This window comes from Argentina silus (assembly GCF_951799395.1).
Source record: "Argentina silus genome assembly, chromosome: 3".
In the NCBI taxonomy this organism is placed as follows: Eukaryota; Metazoa; Chordata; class Actinopteri; order Argentiniformes; family Argentinidae; genus Argentina; species Argentina silus.
In genome coordinates this window covers 7,229,999-7,245,731 of record NC_139657.1, presented here as the reverse complement: position 1 = coordinate 7,245,731, position 15,733 = coordinate 7,229,999, and the positions used below count along the sequence as shown (strand labels likewise).

At 44.5% G+C, this 15,733-nt stretch overlaps 2 protein-coding genes across 3 annotated transcripts; one reads left to right on the top strand and one right to left on the bottom strand.

Moving 5' to 3' along the window:
• The first annotated feature begins 225 nt into the window (after nt 1–225).
• On the top strand, nt 226–9,319 carry shkbp1 (SH3KBP1 binding protein 1). 2 transcript variants are annotated; one of them, XM_083665938.1, is made up of 17 exons: nt 226–361; nt 685–738; nt 998–1,043; nt 1,126–1,258; nt 1,379–1,459; nt 1,970–2,140; nt 2,330–2,420; nt 2,532–2,722; nt 3,183–3,298; nt 3,449–3,536; nt 3,863–3,979; nt 4,284–4,454; nt 4,830–4,985; nt 5,331–5,427; nt 5,756–5,940; nt 6,340–6,475; nt 6,756–9,319. In XM_083665938.1, the coding sequence occupies exons 1-17, from the start codon at nt 306–308 to the stop codon at nt 7,450–7,452; spliced, it is 2,586 nt and encodes an 861-aa protein (XP_083522064.1). In that variant the 5' UTR covers nt 226–305; the 3' UTR covers nt 7,453–9,319. The 2 variants fall into 2 exon arrangements, with proteins under 2 accessions (XP_083522064.1, XP_083522063.1); XM_083665937.1 differs by having other exon boundaries at nt 4,260–4,454.
• Nucleotides 9,320–9,393: 74 nt separating this feature from the next.
• Nucleotides 9,394–15,719, bottom strand: esrrd (estrogen-related receptor delta). The gene is made up of 7 exons (XM_083666034.1): nt 15,600–15,719; nt 14,826–15,223; nt 13,064–13,180; nt 12,705–12,815; nt 12,278–12,439; nt 11,752–12,021; nt 9,394–10,417 (listed from the first exon to the last, which is right to left on the bottom strand). The coding sequence occupies exons 1-7, from the start codon at nt 15,656–15,658 to the stop codon at nt 10,173–10,175; spliced, it is 1,362 nt and encodes a 453-aa protein (XP_083522160.1). The 5' UTR covers nt 15,659–15,719; the 3' UTR covers nt 9,394–10,172.
• Nucleotides 15,720–15,733: the final 14 nt, after the last annotated feature.

Genomic DNA, 15,733 nt, shown 5'->3' with positions numbered 1-15,733 from the left:
AAATACAATACACGGTATATAGAAAGGTAGACACAATCTGAAACAAATAGAAAACGACCAGTCCATAAAGTGCAGTCTAAAAGTGCAGCATGAGTCTCAGCACTCCAAAACAGCAGGGGGCTCCGCAGCGAAGAAAACATCGCTAAAGCTAAATCCAGAGAATAAGAAGGAAATGGTTGTTTCAGGAAGTTGTTGCTGCAATGTGAATGCTGATCACCCACCGCTAGCGGAACACTTTTTGTGATGGATTAATTCCTAAATGTTCACTTTGTGGACAATGAATGACCATTGCCACAGTTTAAAAGATGGCTAGTATGGCGAGGACCGGAGAAATCATTCATTTAAACGTGGGAGGAAAAAGGTGAGATGTTAGCTGGATTATGAGGCGTTGCTATTAGTAATAATAGTATAACTCTGACTAGCTAACACATTGACCAGCTGGCAGTGACTAAACTAGCTAACTATAAATCAGATAACCTAGTTATTCCGTTGTATTTCCAGAATAAAGATTACGGTGAGATATCTAGCTCGTAACTTTGCACCTTCATAGAATGTAATTCGAAGTAATGCTCCATACTAGGGAGCGACAAAGTGGCGGTTGCTAATGTCTGTCTCTACGCCGCAGCTACAGCTAGCATGTTGATGATAAGTTTACTGAAAAGAAGCCATGATCTGTTATTTCAGGTTCAGTACCTCCAGACAAACTCTGACGTGGGTCCCTGACTCTTTTTTCTCAAGGTTGGTATTTATATTTATTAGATATTAGCCTTACTTTGGTATTTTGGTTGTTTGCTGCTGCCCACATTGTTTCGTCAGTCACTTGTATTAAGCGCTGCTGGTGCAGCATGGTTTTGTAACAGAATGGCATTCCCTTTTCGTTGAGAACCATGTAATATGTACTCTAGAAAACCAACTGTGATTGACTGAACATTGGTAGTTTATACCGAGATTGTATTATGAGCTGGAGGCGATTGCTAAGTTTTGTTCTCTTCTCCAGTCTTCTAAGTGGGCGAATCTCAACATTGAAGGATGAAACAGGAGCTGTAAGTTGTCTAAACGTTGAAAACCAATGTTGTATGTGGCAGGGGAGTTTTCCTTTTCCTGATGTTGTTTTCTCTCCTGTAGATTTTTATTGACCGGGACCCATCTCTCTTTGCTCCCATCCTGAACTTCCTGCGAACCAAAGAGCTCCATCCCAGGTCCATAAATGTGCACCTGCTCATGCATGAAGCTGAGTTCTATGGAATCACTCCATTGGGTAAGACATTCGCCAGCTTGATACCATAGCGGATCATGGGCTGCTGTTGTGTGTGTGTGTTTCTCTTTTGGCTCATATAACTTGTGTGTTTTGTTTCTGTTACTCTTCCCCCCTCCTCAGTCCGTAAGCTGCAGCTTTGCGATGAGCTTGACCGATCATCCTGTGGAAATGTGCTCTTCAACGGCTACCTCCCTCCCCCAGGTAGGCTGCTATATCTGGGACGGTATATGTCTTTTGATACGCTCAATTGTACCTCAACAAACAGCCACCCACCAGAGACATTCTGTTTGTACAGTATTTGGACCGAACAGGCAAGGGTCATATAAGACTTTGCTTGCAAATTCAGGTTCCATCTTTAGGCCTTAGCCAAACCCAACCTGTGCTATCCGTTAATTACAGATTGAGCCAATGGTTTCTCTATGGGAGATGACAAGGGTCTGTCCGTGTTTTTTTATAGACAATAACAGATTGAAGGAGTTGTGCATTCGTCCATGTAGCCAATTAGAAACCAGGTTTTGTATTGAGTTCGTATTGTTCAGTTGCTAGGTTATTTCAGAAGTCACACACAAATTCCACGGATCAAATCGAATTATGATTTCATACGTAAAAGTTGTTATCGGTTTTCTGATAGTTTGGTGTGGCCGGGCCGTAAGACTCCAAATGTGTGCCAAATTGAAAATACTATTGTATTGTGCCTTACCTGTCGGCCAGTGTATCCAGCGAAGCGTCGGAATCGCCACAGTGTGGCAGGGCCTCAGTACATGGGCGGCCGGGCGGTACCTGTTGAGAGGGCTCCAGTGAGGCGCAGCAACACCATGCCACCCAACTTGGGCAATGCTGGCATACTGGGCAAAGCATCTATAGAGGAGAGGATCACTGGTGGTAAGGCCTCTTGAGTCCAGTGTTTGACATTGTAGTTGGCTAATTTGATTTCACTGTTGTTCTGTCCTGTCTTGTTACATTGTGTTGTCACACACCCACACACACAAACACACACAATACTTAAGCATCTTTCACAGAAGAGGAGACATTCTTTCAAATCCATGTTACATTCTATTCTTGCCTTCTCAGCTCAAGTAGCAGACCCAGGCATGGTGCGCATCATCTGTGGCCACCACAACTGGATTGCCGTAGGTTATGCCCAGTTTGTTGTCTGCTACAGGTAAGGACTTGTGATGTACAACATGACAGCCTCATACCCATTAATGCTATAACCTTCACCATATTAACAATGACTGTAGGTGATTAGCTGATCTCTGCTATCCTCCGCCAGGGTAAAGGAGTCCACAGGCTGGCAACAGGTGTTCACCAGTCCCCGTCTGGACTGGGTGATTGACAGGGTGGCCCTCAATGCCAAGGTGATGGGCGGCTCCCTGGGGGACAATGACAAGATGGTGGCCGTGGCCTCGGGCACCGAGATCATCCTCTGGGCCATCTGTCCCGACGGCAACGGCAACGAGATAGGTGGGTGTTTTCCTTTGTGTTTAATTTTGTACAGTGGCCCTGAGACTCATGAAAGGTGCTTAAAGGTCCCCTCCAGTGATATGTCAACTTTTCAAGCTGCAAAACTAAGCCTTGTGATCAGGGTTCATATTCAGGTCTGGAAAAATGTGGAATAATATATTGACAGTTCCAGAACTGGAAGGTTTGAGGGAAAAAAACAAAAAACTATTGACTTCGCTGGAGTTGGCGATATGTTAACACAGGTGGGGCAGCAAAGTTACTCTGGATGCTTAAATCTTGAGCCAAGAACAGGCTATTCCCCGCTCAGATTAAGGTTGTCACCCACATGGTTTTATTGGTTACCTGTGTCGTGATTTATTTAGGACACTACCACTCTCTGTCATAACCTTCATGGTGTTTGTAGATGCTTGTTGAGGGACCATGCTGACCCGTCTGTTGTCATGCCTATCCTGACCTCCAGGTGTCTTCAGTCTCAATGTCCCAGTGGAGGCTCTCTTCTTCGTGGGTAATCAGCTGATCGCCACAAGCCACACAGGAAAAGTGGGAGTATGGAATGCTGTAACCAAACACTGGCAGGTAAAGAAGTTGTCTCGTAACATACTCATGGGCCTTAATGAACAAATGTAATTGTAAACAAATGAGGACTTTTCAGAAATGAATTGAAGCATTATGTCCTATACGTTTCTAGCTTTTTAATTAATTTTGTCCCTTCCCCCACTGTTTCAGAATCAAGATGTGGTTCCCATCAATAGCTACGATACTGCTGGCTCCTTCCTCATTCTAGGCTGTAACAATGGGTCCATATATTACATAGGTAAGGGAAGTCATCTTTTCTTGCCATTATAAGTGAGTGAAGTCACATGTTTTTTTTGGACATTTTAACATTCAATGTTTATGTATAAAGTATTCACTTTTAAAAAAAGTTACAGAAACGTATTTGGGATTGATTAGTTACATCCTTGACCTGGGTCAATGACTTATGTCAAATACTTGACCTGTACTTGATTTAGTTTGCTTGGTACAATGGAACCATTGGGAATGTCCCAGAAGTGTAAAGCTAAATCAAGTATTTTAAATATGTATTTGAACCAGATCTCTAATATTCAAATGAAACATGTCCATTGACTTGTCCCTTGACAGATGTCCAGAAGTTTCCATTAAGGATGAAGGACAATGACCTTCTGGTGACAGAGCTCTACCGCGACCCCACTGAAGATGCCATCACTGCCCTCAGTGTCTACCTCACGCCCAAAACAAGTATGTCTGCTTTTTTTTATTTTAACCTCGCTGACATGAATTGTTTACCTTCACCACATGTTAAATATTCAAAACTGGATCTGTGAATCGACCCCAGCCAGGGTTTATGGAGGTCACCTTGTTAATTTGTAATTAACTATCGTTTTAGATTAACTATGCCCTTGATATTTATCAGGCCCTAATATATCTATATATAACTATTGCAGCCAGTGTGACATTGTTGTTTTAGTATATTATTACCTAGCATGCATTGAGGCTAAAATGGTGTACGGGATAAAAGTCCCACCTGGTCATGTGTCCTCAGGCGACAGCGGCAACTGGATCGAGATTGCCTACGGGACCAGCTCGGGCACTGTGCGGGTGATAGTCCAGCACCCAGAGACGGTGGGTTCTGGGCCGCAGCTCTTCCAGACCTTCTCAGTTCACCGCAGCCCTGTCACTAAGATCATGCTCTCAGAGAAACACCTCATATCAGGTAATCCAGTTTGGTCAGAGGCCAATATGCTCTGTATAGAACACAACCATCAGATTTCCTTTGGTCCCACTTTGAACTAATGACAATTTTTTCAGGCCCTCATAATCCCTGAGTACGGCCTACATAGATGCTTCACAAATCATTTTTAAGCCAATTAATTTGTGCTATACAAAGGGTGTTTTAAGTCTTAACATCTGAGTCATAACACTTTTGCTGCCATTTATATGACATGAAAAGGGGGGGCGGGGGGTGGGGGGGGGTGCACAAGTTAGATGACACAGCAATTCGTGTTTATGTTATTGCAGAAAGAAAGAATCATAGGACATACCACTGAGATAGTAGTAACCCTTGAGTTCCCTGTTCTTGTGTTGGCAGTGTGCGCAGACAACAACCATGTGCGTACCTGGACCGTGACTCGCTTTAGAGGCATGATCTCCACCCAGCCAGGCTCCACCCCCCTCACCTCCTTCAAGATCCTCTCCCTGGAGGACATCGACGGTCACGGGGGCTGTTCTGCCGGGACTGAGATAGGTAAGCAGGGTCAAGGGTTATTAAAGCCACAATCCGTAATTTCGAGGAAAAAAAATAGCAAAAGGCCAGCCGCCCTGAATGAGTCACACAAGCTGATAGGCCTTCTGATATAGAATGTTTTTGTATTTTCCTTCCCCCCTTTTTTTGGGAAACCCCAAAACCAGAAACTCTGACCAAAAAAACCAAGGTATGAATTGAACCTTGGGCTTGGTTGAACAGTTACACCCCTACTATTTGTAGGGAGTCTGACTTAATGAGACTAATGGTTATATCGTCAATGTATATAAAAGACATATCACAAATTACAGACTGTTGCTTTAAGCGTGTGTCCTTTGTCTCTATCAGGGCCCTATGGCGAGAGGGACGACCAACAAGTCTTCATTCAGAGAGTCGTCCCAGACACAGACAAGCTCTACGTGCGGCTCTCCTCCAATGGAAAGAGGTATTGTGACAGTCACACATTTCATAATGTCACATGATAGTCATAGTGTATCGTTCTACACAAACAAACGCCCGGTTTGATTTAACTACACTCTTTCAGACCTAACAATGTAGGCTTTAATATCAGAAGAGAAGTGATATCTCACCTATATGTTATCAGTATGGCCATGATAACTGAATTAATTAATTAATTAATGAATAGATGAATGATTATCCATTGAGTCACAATGTGACCCACACACTACACAGTTTTTCTTAGAAAACCGAAATACAGTGCAAGCATGTACACTGGAATTTGAGTATCTCACTCTGGCTCCCCCCTGTGGCAGGGTGTGTGAGGTTCGGTCGGTTGACACCACTTCCATCACCTCGTTCATGGTGCACGAGTGCGAAGGCTCCAGCCGCATCGGCTCTCGCCCCCGCCGCTACCTCTTCAGTGGCCATGGCAACGGCAGCATCCAGATGTGGGACCTGACGACCGCCATGGAGATAGCGGGGAAGGTGGACATCAGAGGTAAGAGGAGAGGAAGACGCCGACCACCGCTTGTCCTCCACTAATACTGCCGAGCTGAGCTAGCTATGCTGCTGGACGTAGCTAAACAACAAAGTGAAGCAGCTTGAGAACGTCTGGATGGATTGACGATACGAGATGGATGCGTGTGAGAAGACAGTGACACCTTAAAAATATGCCCTGACATATATTACAAGCACCCAACCCGCTATTACACGGGCATGGGTTTGATGCCATTCCTCATTCCATTCCATGCATTACATTGAGCTTGTCCTCCGATTTCTACCTCCACCAGCCTCCCCTGTATTACACATGCAGGAGAATACAATTCAGCAACAACATGAATGAGTCTTGCGATCACTGACTTGACTGACTGCCTGCCTGTCTGGTTGTGTCTGCTAGCGCTAGGTGGGCCCACAGAGGAGGAGCTGCTGGAGCTGTTGGACCAATGTGACCTGGCCCTGACCCGCACCCCCGACATGAGTCCTGCAGCCTCCTTCACCCACTCATCCTCCACCCCTCGGGCCTCCACCTGCAGGTACTGTACACCACTCCACTTCTCACCACCCACTGTCTACTACACCACTCCACCACCCACTGTCAACAACTAGACTCCACCACCCATTTTCTACTACTACACTCCACCTCTCACCACCCACTGTCTACTGAACCACTGACCTCACCACTGTCAGAGGTAAGCTACAACTGGCCTTTCTAACAGTTCCCAGGTGCTACTTTGTACCTACTTTGGCAACCATTTTGCAGGATGAAATCTTATTCTCCCTCTCTCTGTCTCTCTTTCTCTGCCCCCCCCGCAGTTTACAGTCCCAGCTGAGCGAGAGCTCCAGAGAACGCGGGGCGAGAGGAGGGAGTTTGAGCTCTGGCCCCTTCTCTGGCAGCCTGCCCCGCCAGGCCCCCCCGGTGCCCCTGACCAAGCCCCGGGACGCCACCTTGACCCTGTCCTGCACCCCCGCCATGGGCGGACTTGGCCTACAATCCCATCACCACCACCACCTGGGCCTGAGCCAGGCCTCGCTCATCAGCAGCAGCCCCAGTCCCAGCCCCCGGCCTGCCCGTGGCCCCCTGGACAGGGACAGGGAAGTTGGGGGCTCTCTCCGCAGGGGCAGCTTCGTGGAGCGCTGCCAGGAGCTGGCCAAAGGCTCGGAGGTGGTGGGGGGGAACGGGGGGGTGGAGGGCACGCGGCGCAGCCTGGCGGTGTGTAGCGAGCTGGAAGCCAGACTTGGCCTTAGGACCCCCGCCTCCTTCTCCAGCCACCCTACAGCGTCCCCCTCCTCCTCATCGTCTTCCTCACTGCGCCGGACACAGCCCACCTCCCCAAACCATGCCGCCGCAGCCATCAGCCCAACCCGCCCCCAGACCCCAGTCTCTCCTCAGCGAATGGGCTCCTTGCCTACCACAGAAGCCCCGCCCTCTGATGTGACAGCTACACCAGAGAGCCCCCCTGCTGCGCCCCCGACCAGTCCCAAACCACCCATGAACGAGACCAGCTTCTGACTGGCTCCTGTGATGGTGGACTGATGTGGACAGTTGCTCTGTGGTCTTTCTGAGAATGTGTGGTTCAGTGACAGAGTTTTTAATCATCGGATCTCAATGAACTTCCTGTCAAAAGGGTCAACAAAGGATGGAAATCCAATGTCATTCCACTGTTTGCAAAAGGGCCAACTCTTAGCTTTGATGCGGTAATGGTAGAAATCATGTATTACAGAAGATGCATTTAGAAAATGCAGGAATATTAGGTTATTTCATTGAACTATTATGTTGAACAACACTGACAAATGTTATGTTTTTATTTTTGGGGGTTATGTATGAATTTAAGGAGAGATTCATAAGAAGTGTGGTAGGTAGTAGACCTGGGTCGAAATAGGCTCCTCCTTGCTTAAGACAGAAGTCCCGCCCTCTGATGAAATGGTATTTCAGGAATGTATTTAAAAATGGCTTCAAATACTATTTGATATTTCATTTTTTTTTTTTTATAAATCAAGTAGTACTTCAAATAGAAGTAGTTATGGGGTTTCTTTCCCCTCAAAATGATCGAATGCAATTTACAATTTTGCGTACAAATACTCAAATAAAAAAGTGTTTCAACCTATAAATATATACATGTATATCTCAATGATTTCGACCCAGGTCTGGTAGGAGGTGTACCTCTGAATCGCTCTGATATCTTGTACAGATTTGGCTATATTCAGTCAACCTGTTTTGCACTATCGTTGGCTCCCTGCACCTTAGACCAACCAACAGGCCAACTCATGCAGTGTTTAATCAACCAATACGTCTTGAGACACCTGGGGTACAGCCACTCTGGATATTATGTTTTTTTTAATATATATATATATACATATATATAACATCAGAAGTCTTCCTAAAGATCATGATCCAGAGGCTCGGGTATCTTTGTTTTATATCTTCCCAAATGGGTTATGGTCCCTTTCCCTTTAAATGTTGCTGCATTTTGTTATTTCAAACAAGGAAAACCACATGATTATGGAGCAGTTGGTTAAGATTTGTGATTTGGCAAAATACTGATTTTGTTATGTTGCACTTGAGGTATATGAGTGCCTTCAAAGCCAACCGTGGGTATATAGACTAGGTTTAACCTTGTGCGTTGTATATGAACCACTTTCAATCTTGTACACTGGTTTGGAGCTCATGTTTTTGTGCGTGTCCCCATCTTTTCATTAATGGTGCAATGTTAGTTCATTCATATGGTTCTGGCAATTTGTCACCAGCAAAACCAATTGTAAAGTAATAGCCTACAGAACTCACTGTTGCCTCCATAGGTCAAGTTAGGAAGCGTTCCAATTTGTTTAGTCATCATTCTTTTCTGTCTTTTTATCTGTATATAATCAATGTTGTGACCTTTTGTGTCCTATTTTTTCTCTCTGGTGATGTCCGTACTACTGCAGTACAGTAAATCATTTCGTCACATCACGTCATTCAGCAGAAACATGTCTCAATGTGTTGATTGTTCTCTGGAACTTGGGATCAAAGGAAGTATTTTATTGTTATTGTTATTTAGTTAAGACATTGACCTGTTATTTTTTGTACATGTTGGTCTATATGCTCATTTCTGGCTATCATCTTTGAAAAAAAGACACTGTCTGTTGTAATCATCATGATGTTCTGTTGCATCCATAAACCATCTGACATGAAAACACAACATTGAAGATATGGTTACCATGTCTTTTGTCTGGCTGATGATTTGAGCAGAAGTGGTTTGCTTTGTCAGTTAGCAGAATGTCCTGGTGCTGTGAGCAGGGGATGGTTCTCTCGACCTCAGTCACATCTTTGTTGAGCTCTTATGGCTGTCCATTTCTAACTTGGTCCTCGTAACGGAAACAAAATAAAAGTATTAACTAATTACTCTGTTTTGTCATTCCTCATGATGCAAACTTTCACCCAGAAATCTGTCACTCAAACCGCTTTCATTTCAAAAGCATTTTAATCAAACACGTACAAACTATTGTCGAAGCAATTCAAATTTCTGTACAGCAATCATGTACAATACATAAATAAATAAATAAATAAATAGAATACAAATGGCATCCAGCTCTATGGCATGGCTTCACAGCTTATAAGGCAGATAAGTCAACAGAATGTTGTGCTTGTTGTGACAGTTACGGTCTACACAGCTTTGTATGCAGAGGCTTTGGGCTACAGTGTGTTGACAGATATCAATGCATATATTAGTGCAGTTACCACAATGCAGCTACCAGAATGCATGGGCAATAATAACCATAGTGCTATTTCAGTACTGTATGTTTTGACATGAATGGGAATATCTGTTCATATCCACTGTGAATATCAGAATAATTATACTGTATATAATAGCTTAATAAAGCTATATTTACAGTACTGTCTTCTGAAAAAGTATCATGGGACACAAAAACATTTTTACAAAAATATATCATTCTAAAAGACGACTTCTACCCTATTAAGAAATAAAGATCTATCACTTAATGTTTTTTTTCCATAACAGTTCTAAAAATCTGTATTTTCCCTTGAAGACTGATATGACTTAAGACATAAATGTTTGATCCAGCAACAACGGGGCACCAGGGTCATGTTCAGTGGGGCACAACGCAAGTCCTTATTGGACGAGTTCACGTAGCACCTCTGTTTGAAAACGTTTCTCCCATTTGCTCCTACTCAACACGACCCTGGTTATGGAGCTCCGTGGGTTGGGGGGGAGGGGGGGCAGTAAAGAAACAAAGTCAAATCTTGGCGTCTAGCATCTCCAGGAAGAGTTTGTGCATGGGCACGCGGCCCTCCAGGTGCAGCCGGCAGAAGGTGTCCACGGCACGATTGGCCGTCTGACGGAGCAAGGGCAGGGTCATTAGCAGCTTGCCTGCCCGGTGGGGCTGCGCCGGGTGTTGGGAGCTCTCGTACTCCTGCAGGGCCTCGTGGAGCCCGTCCTGAAAGTGCTGCGCTGCCTCTGCACTCTCCAGGTTCTCTGCATCTGAGGGGAGGAGGAAGGAGAGAGATGGAGATGGAGGGAAAAGGGACACTGTCAATGAGGTCAGAAGGTCAAGTTGGGCCTCCGTCTGTTTGCGTGAGTGGAATTGGTTGTTGGAACCCCCCCCCCCTTGTGTTGGTGCGACCGAGTGTCCACTCCCATTGTCCAGCCCAATTTTCAACCTTTTGAAGGTTAATGGATCGGGGCATCCTTTCTATGCATGGGAGCCTAATTTTTCTGAAAGACGCGTAAATACTAAAACAAGGCCAATCCCTCCTCCGGTTCTTAGGCCTTCTAGCCACCCCAGGCACTCTGGAGTCAGGCTAATATGGGGAGACTCCGCTAATGGGTTTCTGGACTGTGGTGATAATTGAGCAAGAGCTGGGGGGGGTGGATCTATTGATCGAGGCTCAGAGCACAAGTGGCTTCTCGGTTATTGATCAGTTCCCACTTGCTGTGGTCTCTGGAGAACCAGTGGGGGGGGGGGATTTCACAGAGGTCTAACTTGACCTCTCCATTCCCATATATGGGTCTGAAAGTGCCAGTCTGAATATTCATATTAAGAAGACTCTGATAATTGAAAAAGCACTCAACTTTCAGCCAGTCTCCTTGTGGTAAAAGTAAATGACATTTAGCCACTCTGTTCATTCCCTGACAGTAGTCAATGCAACACAGTAGCTTTTCAAGTCATTGACCATCATTTAACAGCCTTGCCCAGGGGACCTGACCCTGGAGCAAAGTGTGTTCAAGGACAGAGACTGTGTACCGCATGACTGTGTACAGCCCTCCGGCTGGAGAAATGTAACCCATCTCAGATTCATAGACGGAGCTATGGATTTAAGACCGTCCATGAGATCAAAATGATAGTTTTAACCATGTTTTGAAGCTAGACAGTGTTTGTTTACATTACATTGTTTACAAACGATGGAGTAAAGCAAGGTTATATTTGGGGTTTTGATGGAGGAAGACAACTAAGCTCATGAAGCATTTATAAGTTATATTCTTCAAGAATCAATGGCTATATACCATTAATATAAAAGTCCAAAAGTTCATGTTCCAATCCCTGATTGCCCCTTCAAGTCTGAATACTTTTGTCTAATGTGTGATTTGTCTAATCAATGTAGAAACCAGCACAAGCACAAAGGATGACTGAAAGCAGTGGTTTGTTTTTTAATGTTTTGGTGATACCAACACTTATTGTCTGTTGCCTGGTGCCATCTCACACAGATGATCACTACCATAGCTTAGTAACATAGCACTGTCACATAGGGCGCACAAAATAGGGCCAGATAACTATATTAACCAACCACATTACACTGTACAGAACACGTTATTACCTGAGTTGGCAAGGGCCATAGCCTTGAGTGTGACCACTTCCTCCTGGCTGAGGTTCATCTGTTGGTATTTGGCGGACAGTTGTCGGAGGGCGGTGTAGAGGTCAGAGAGTCCCGCCGCTCTGCACTGGCTCTGGTCCAGCCGCAGGTTCCCAGCAAACACCAGCTCTTCACCATAGCCCAACGAGCGCCACACTACCGACAGCACCAGAGTCTCCATCCAACCACTCTGCAGCAGGGCCATCTGGTCCACCAATGATAGGCCAGAGAAACCTGATGGACAAAGATGGAAGCCAATGGATTGTTATCAATAGAGGCAACATTCACTTGACCTGTTGCAAATGGCAAGAAAGGCATTTTCAAGTACTTGATCTGCGCTTGACTTAGTTTGCCCCATGCAATGGAACCAATTGAATAGTTCCAAAACAGTGCTAACTCCAAGCTAAATCAAGCACACCTAAGATACATTCATACAAACTATTTGACCCCTGTCTGGAATTCAAAAGAAGCAACAGGAGTGGTTTGGTACCTGGGATATGCTTTGCCCAGCCAATCATGACCAGGAGCTCCCGGTTCAAAAGGTCACAGAGGGTCAGCAGGGTCTTTAGGTCACTGTCATTGGTCGAATTGTCCGGCAGGGCACACAGTGGAGCTGGCTCTGTCAAGAGAAGTTGGGAGATCACTTCGTTTCCTGGAAGAAGACAAAACACAAATCAATAGGTTGAAACGTATTCTCACGGCATGGTTTTAGGAAAAATTTTATTTTTATTTTTTCTGCTCTGATTTGCAAGATTATGATTAAAGGGATATATTAAGGTACTTCCAAAATACATTTCACGTGATGAGTACACACTTCATATACTGTAGAGCCCAGATTAATCTTAATCCTCTACTAGAAACAATGCTCCATGAAGAATCTCCATTGAAAGTGGTCTATAGACAGGTAGGCCACATACTGTTGGACTTGACTGGGTGTGTGTATGGTGCTTTCATGTAGAGGGTCAGCCCAGAGTCTATCCTTCTCTTGTACTTCTGCCTTCCCCCTCGTACTCGGTCCATACGAACACCTGTGGTGATGCAAACAGGAATTGTCAATTTCTAATCTTGTTTTCAACCAAGTTCCCTCACTAATTAATTTTAGTTCGGTATAAGCAGGTTGTGAATTGAGTCTGGAGGAGTGTGTGTGTGTGTGTGTGTGTGTGTGTGTGTGTGTGTGTGTGTGTGTGTGTGTGTGTGTATGTGTGTGTATGGCAAATTCTGCAGCCAAGTGCTTGGATAAGTCTTGCACCACAACGCACACAATGTCAAGTCTCACCTTCCTTCATCATGCCAGCACGCAGGCATTTCTGAAAGCGGCATGCTTGGCACGACTTCCTCCGACGCTTGGTGATCTCACACTCATTCATCACTGGGCAGCTGTACTCAATGTTACCTGGAAAGAAACAATAGTGTTTTTACACTCAAACACACTTTTTTTACACTCAGACACAGCAGCAAAGGTTCAACCAGAGAGGTACTTCTTCTGAATTTTAAACAGCTTTGCTTGATTCATACAGTTTAGTAAATAGTTTTGTCAATGGCCCTGTCGTCCTGAGGATATCATGGTATCCCAGGGTCATCGTCAGGATAGCAGCTTAGCCCCTCTGAAGGGACGCTTCAGATATTCTATTCGCTTCCTAGATTATATGCACACTGCTACACTTACACCAAATGGGCTCCTGCTAATGTAAGCACATTTCATATTTGAAATACAAATTCCAAATATGTAAAAAAAAAAAAAAAAAAAAATAGAACTAAGGACATCAATGATGCTCTGCTTCCTTCAGCAAGTGGTAACATTTCCAGGGGGAGGTCAACTGTGACCTTGGAAGAAGAAAGGCTATGTTTATGTTATAGGGGTACTCCAGTAGTACCACAGGCTAAACCATCTGGTTGGTCACTACATTTCACTCCGGTACCATTATAGAGGTCAAAATATAGAGGCCTTTGTTTTTCCCTCCCAAACTCCTCCACTCTGGCTGGCACCCTGAGCGTTCACACAGCAATCCATAGACTGAAATTCAGATATTGATTAGTTTTATCACACTGAGCCTAATGACGAACCATACAAGTGTTAGTAAAGTTTTGGGCAGGCAAGAGAAAAAAGGATTTAATAGAGTATTGACGAATTTCCACTGTCCATCTACACCCAGACAAGCGGCGGGCCTGGATCTGGGGGTGAACTGAGGGGTAAGGGCCTTTGATCAATGAGCTCACCCCCCAAACTCATCCCTGGACAAGAGGGGTGAGCTCTGGGATTAGGCCATCCAAGTCTCAGCTGCAAACCTTTCAGTCGAATATTGGCAACGGCTCATAATGCTGTAGAATAGGAGCTCAACAAAGATGTGGTGTGATAAGTGTAATATAATTACATATTCTAAATAGGCTACAATTAGATAATGTTAGAGAAATTACATTGTTGCTTTAATATTTACTAAGAGTCTAATTCAATCCATGGAAACTAGTTAAAACGCCAAAATATAGAAATTCTAAGTAAATCTTTGAATGATTATAAAGCATATTTGGAACTGTCGACAGTTTTAGTTGGGCAGCACACGATCAATAAATCAATTTCAACATTGGAACATTTGTAGCCGAGCCCGGTATTATCCTCTACTTTTGGAAGGCATGGCGGAAATCCAATACTTCAGGATTCTGTCAAGAGGTCAAAAACAGGGAATACACAGCACAGAGGCTGTTCTTCCTCACTGATGTAAATGAAACATATTTTGGGCTATCAACCAATATGAAGCATATTGAGTCTTCACACGAAAATCAATCTCATAGCCGAGTCTGACTGACAGAACTATTGGAAATCTGTTTTTAGCTGCAATCAGCCTCATTTGCTCAACCCGCTCTAATACATTATTGATCATTTTATTAATTAAGGTACAACTTGGACATGTCCAAAATGCATCATGCACGCTCAGAGCGCGCGCGCAAACACACTCACACACTGTCGTATCTTTTCAGGCTGCTTGTTCACACTGCACACATGCTACAGTACGTTTATATGCCAAAACCCAGCATCTTTTTACCTTGGATTGTTCGCTTGAAGAAAGCCTTGCATGCCTCACACGACGCAACTCCGTAGTGGTAACCGGATGCAAAGTCGCCACAAACTAAGCACAGCCTTTTAGGTCCAGAGCCAAGCGACGACAGGTAGTCGCATTTGAGGATAGAGTCAACGTTCGCTGAGAGCGCCAAACTCTGCTCCGTTCGAAAGTGTGCGGCGGTGCAGGAGTCCGGTGCTGCACCACTGCCGCTGCTGCTTGAACTCGGGGACTCAGGGTCAAGCGAGTGGCCTTGAGAGAACAGACTGTATCCGCTGCTGTCTGAGCTGGGGCTGAAAGCTGTGGTGCTGTCCAGAGCGAAGTTGGGGCTCGGGAGATCGGCCTTTATACACTGCTCATCCGTCGAAGATTCCAACAGACTGCTGTGGCAAAAATAGAATGCAGGTTGGCCATATTATGTAGCTAAAGTATTAATAAACCATTACGCATTCTGTTTTGCATATGTACTGGGGCCAACTTTAACCCTGTGTCAAAGATGTCAACCGTAATCCAATGTTTTGATCAAAAGGTAAAGTGCATAGTGACACATATAATAACATATGTATAATACGTATGTATGTAATACATATCATAAATCAACAAACAAATGTAGCGTACAACACATCACACATAAATCACACAAATGAACAATGTAACACAATTATTAGATGGGGAATACACACTACCATGACAACGTTTTGAAGTCTATCACTGGCATTAAATATGAATGGCTGACAAGAAGTGTAAAATCATTCTTACTGGTTCTGCTGGCTGAGAAAGTGGAAGTTCTCACTCAGACAGAAGTCTTTTAGATCCATATTGAGACGAGAGAAAGGGAATAAAAAACCGAGTTTGGTTGCCAGTGCAGTAGAGGTATTATCCTAGTATTTCCT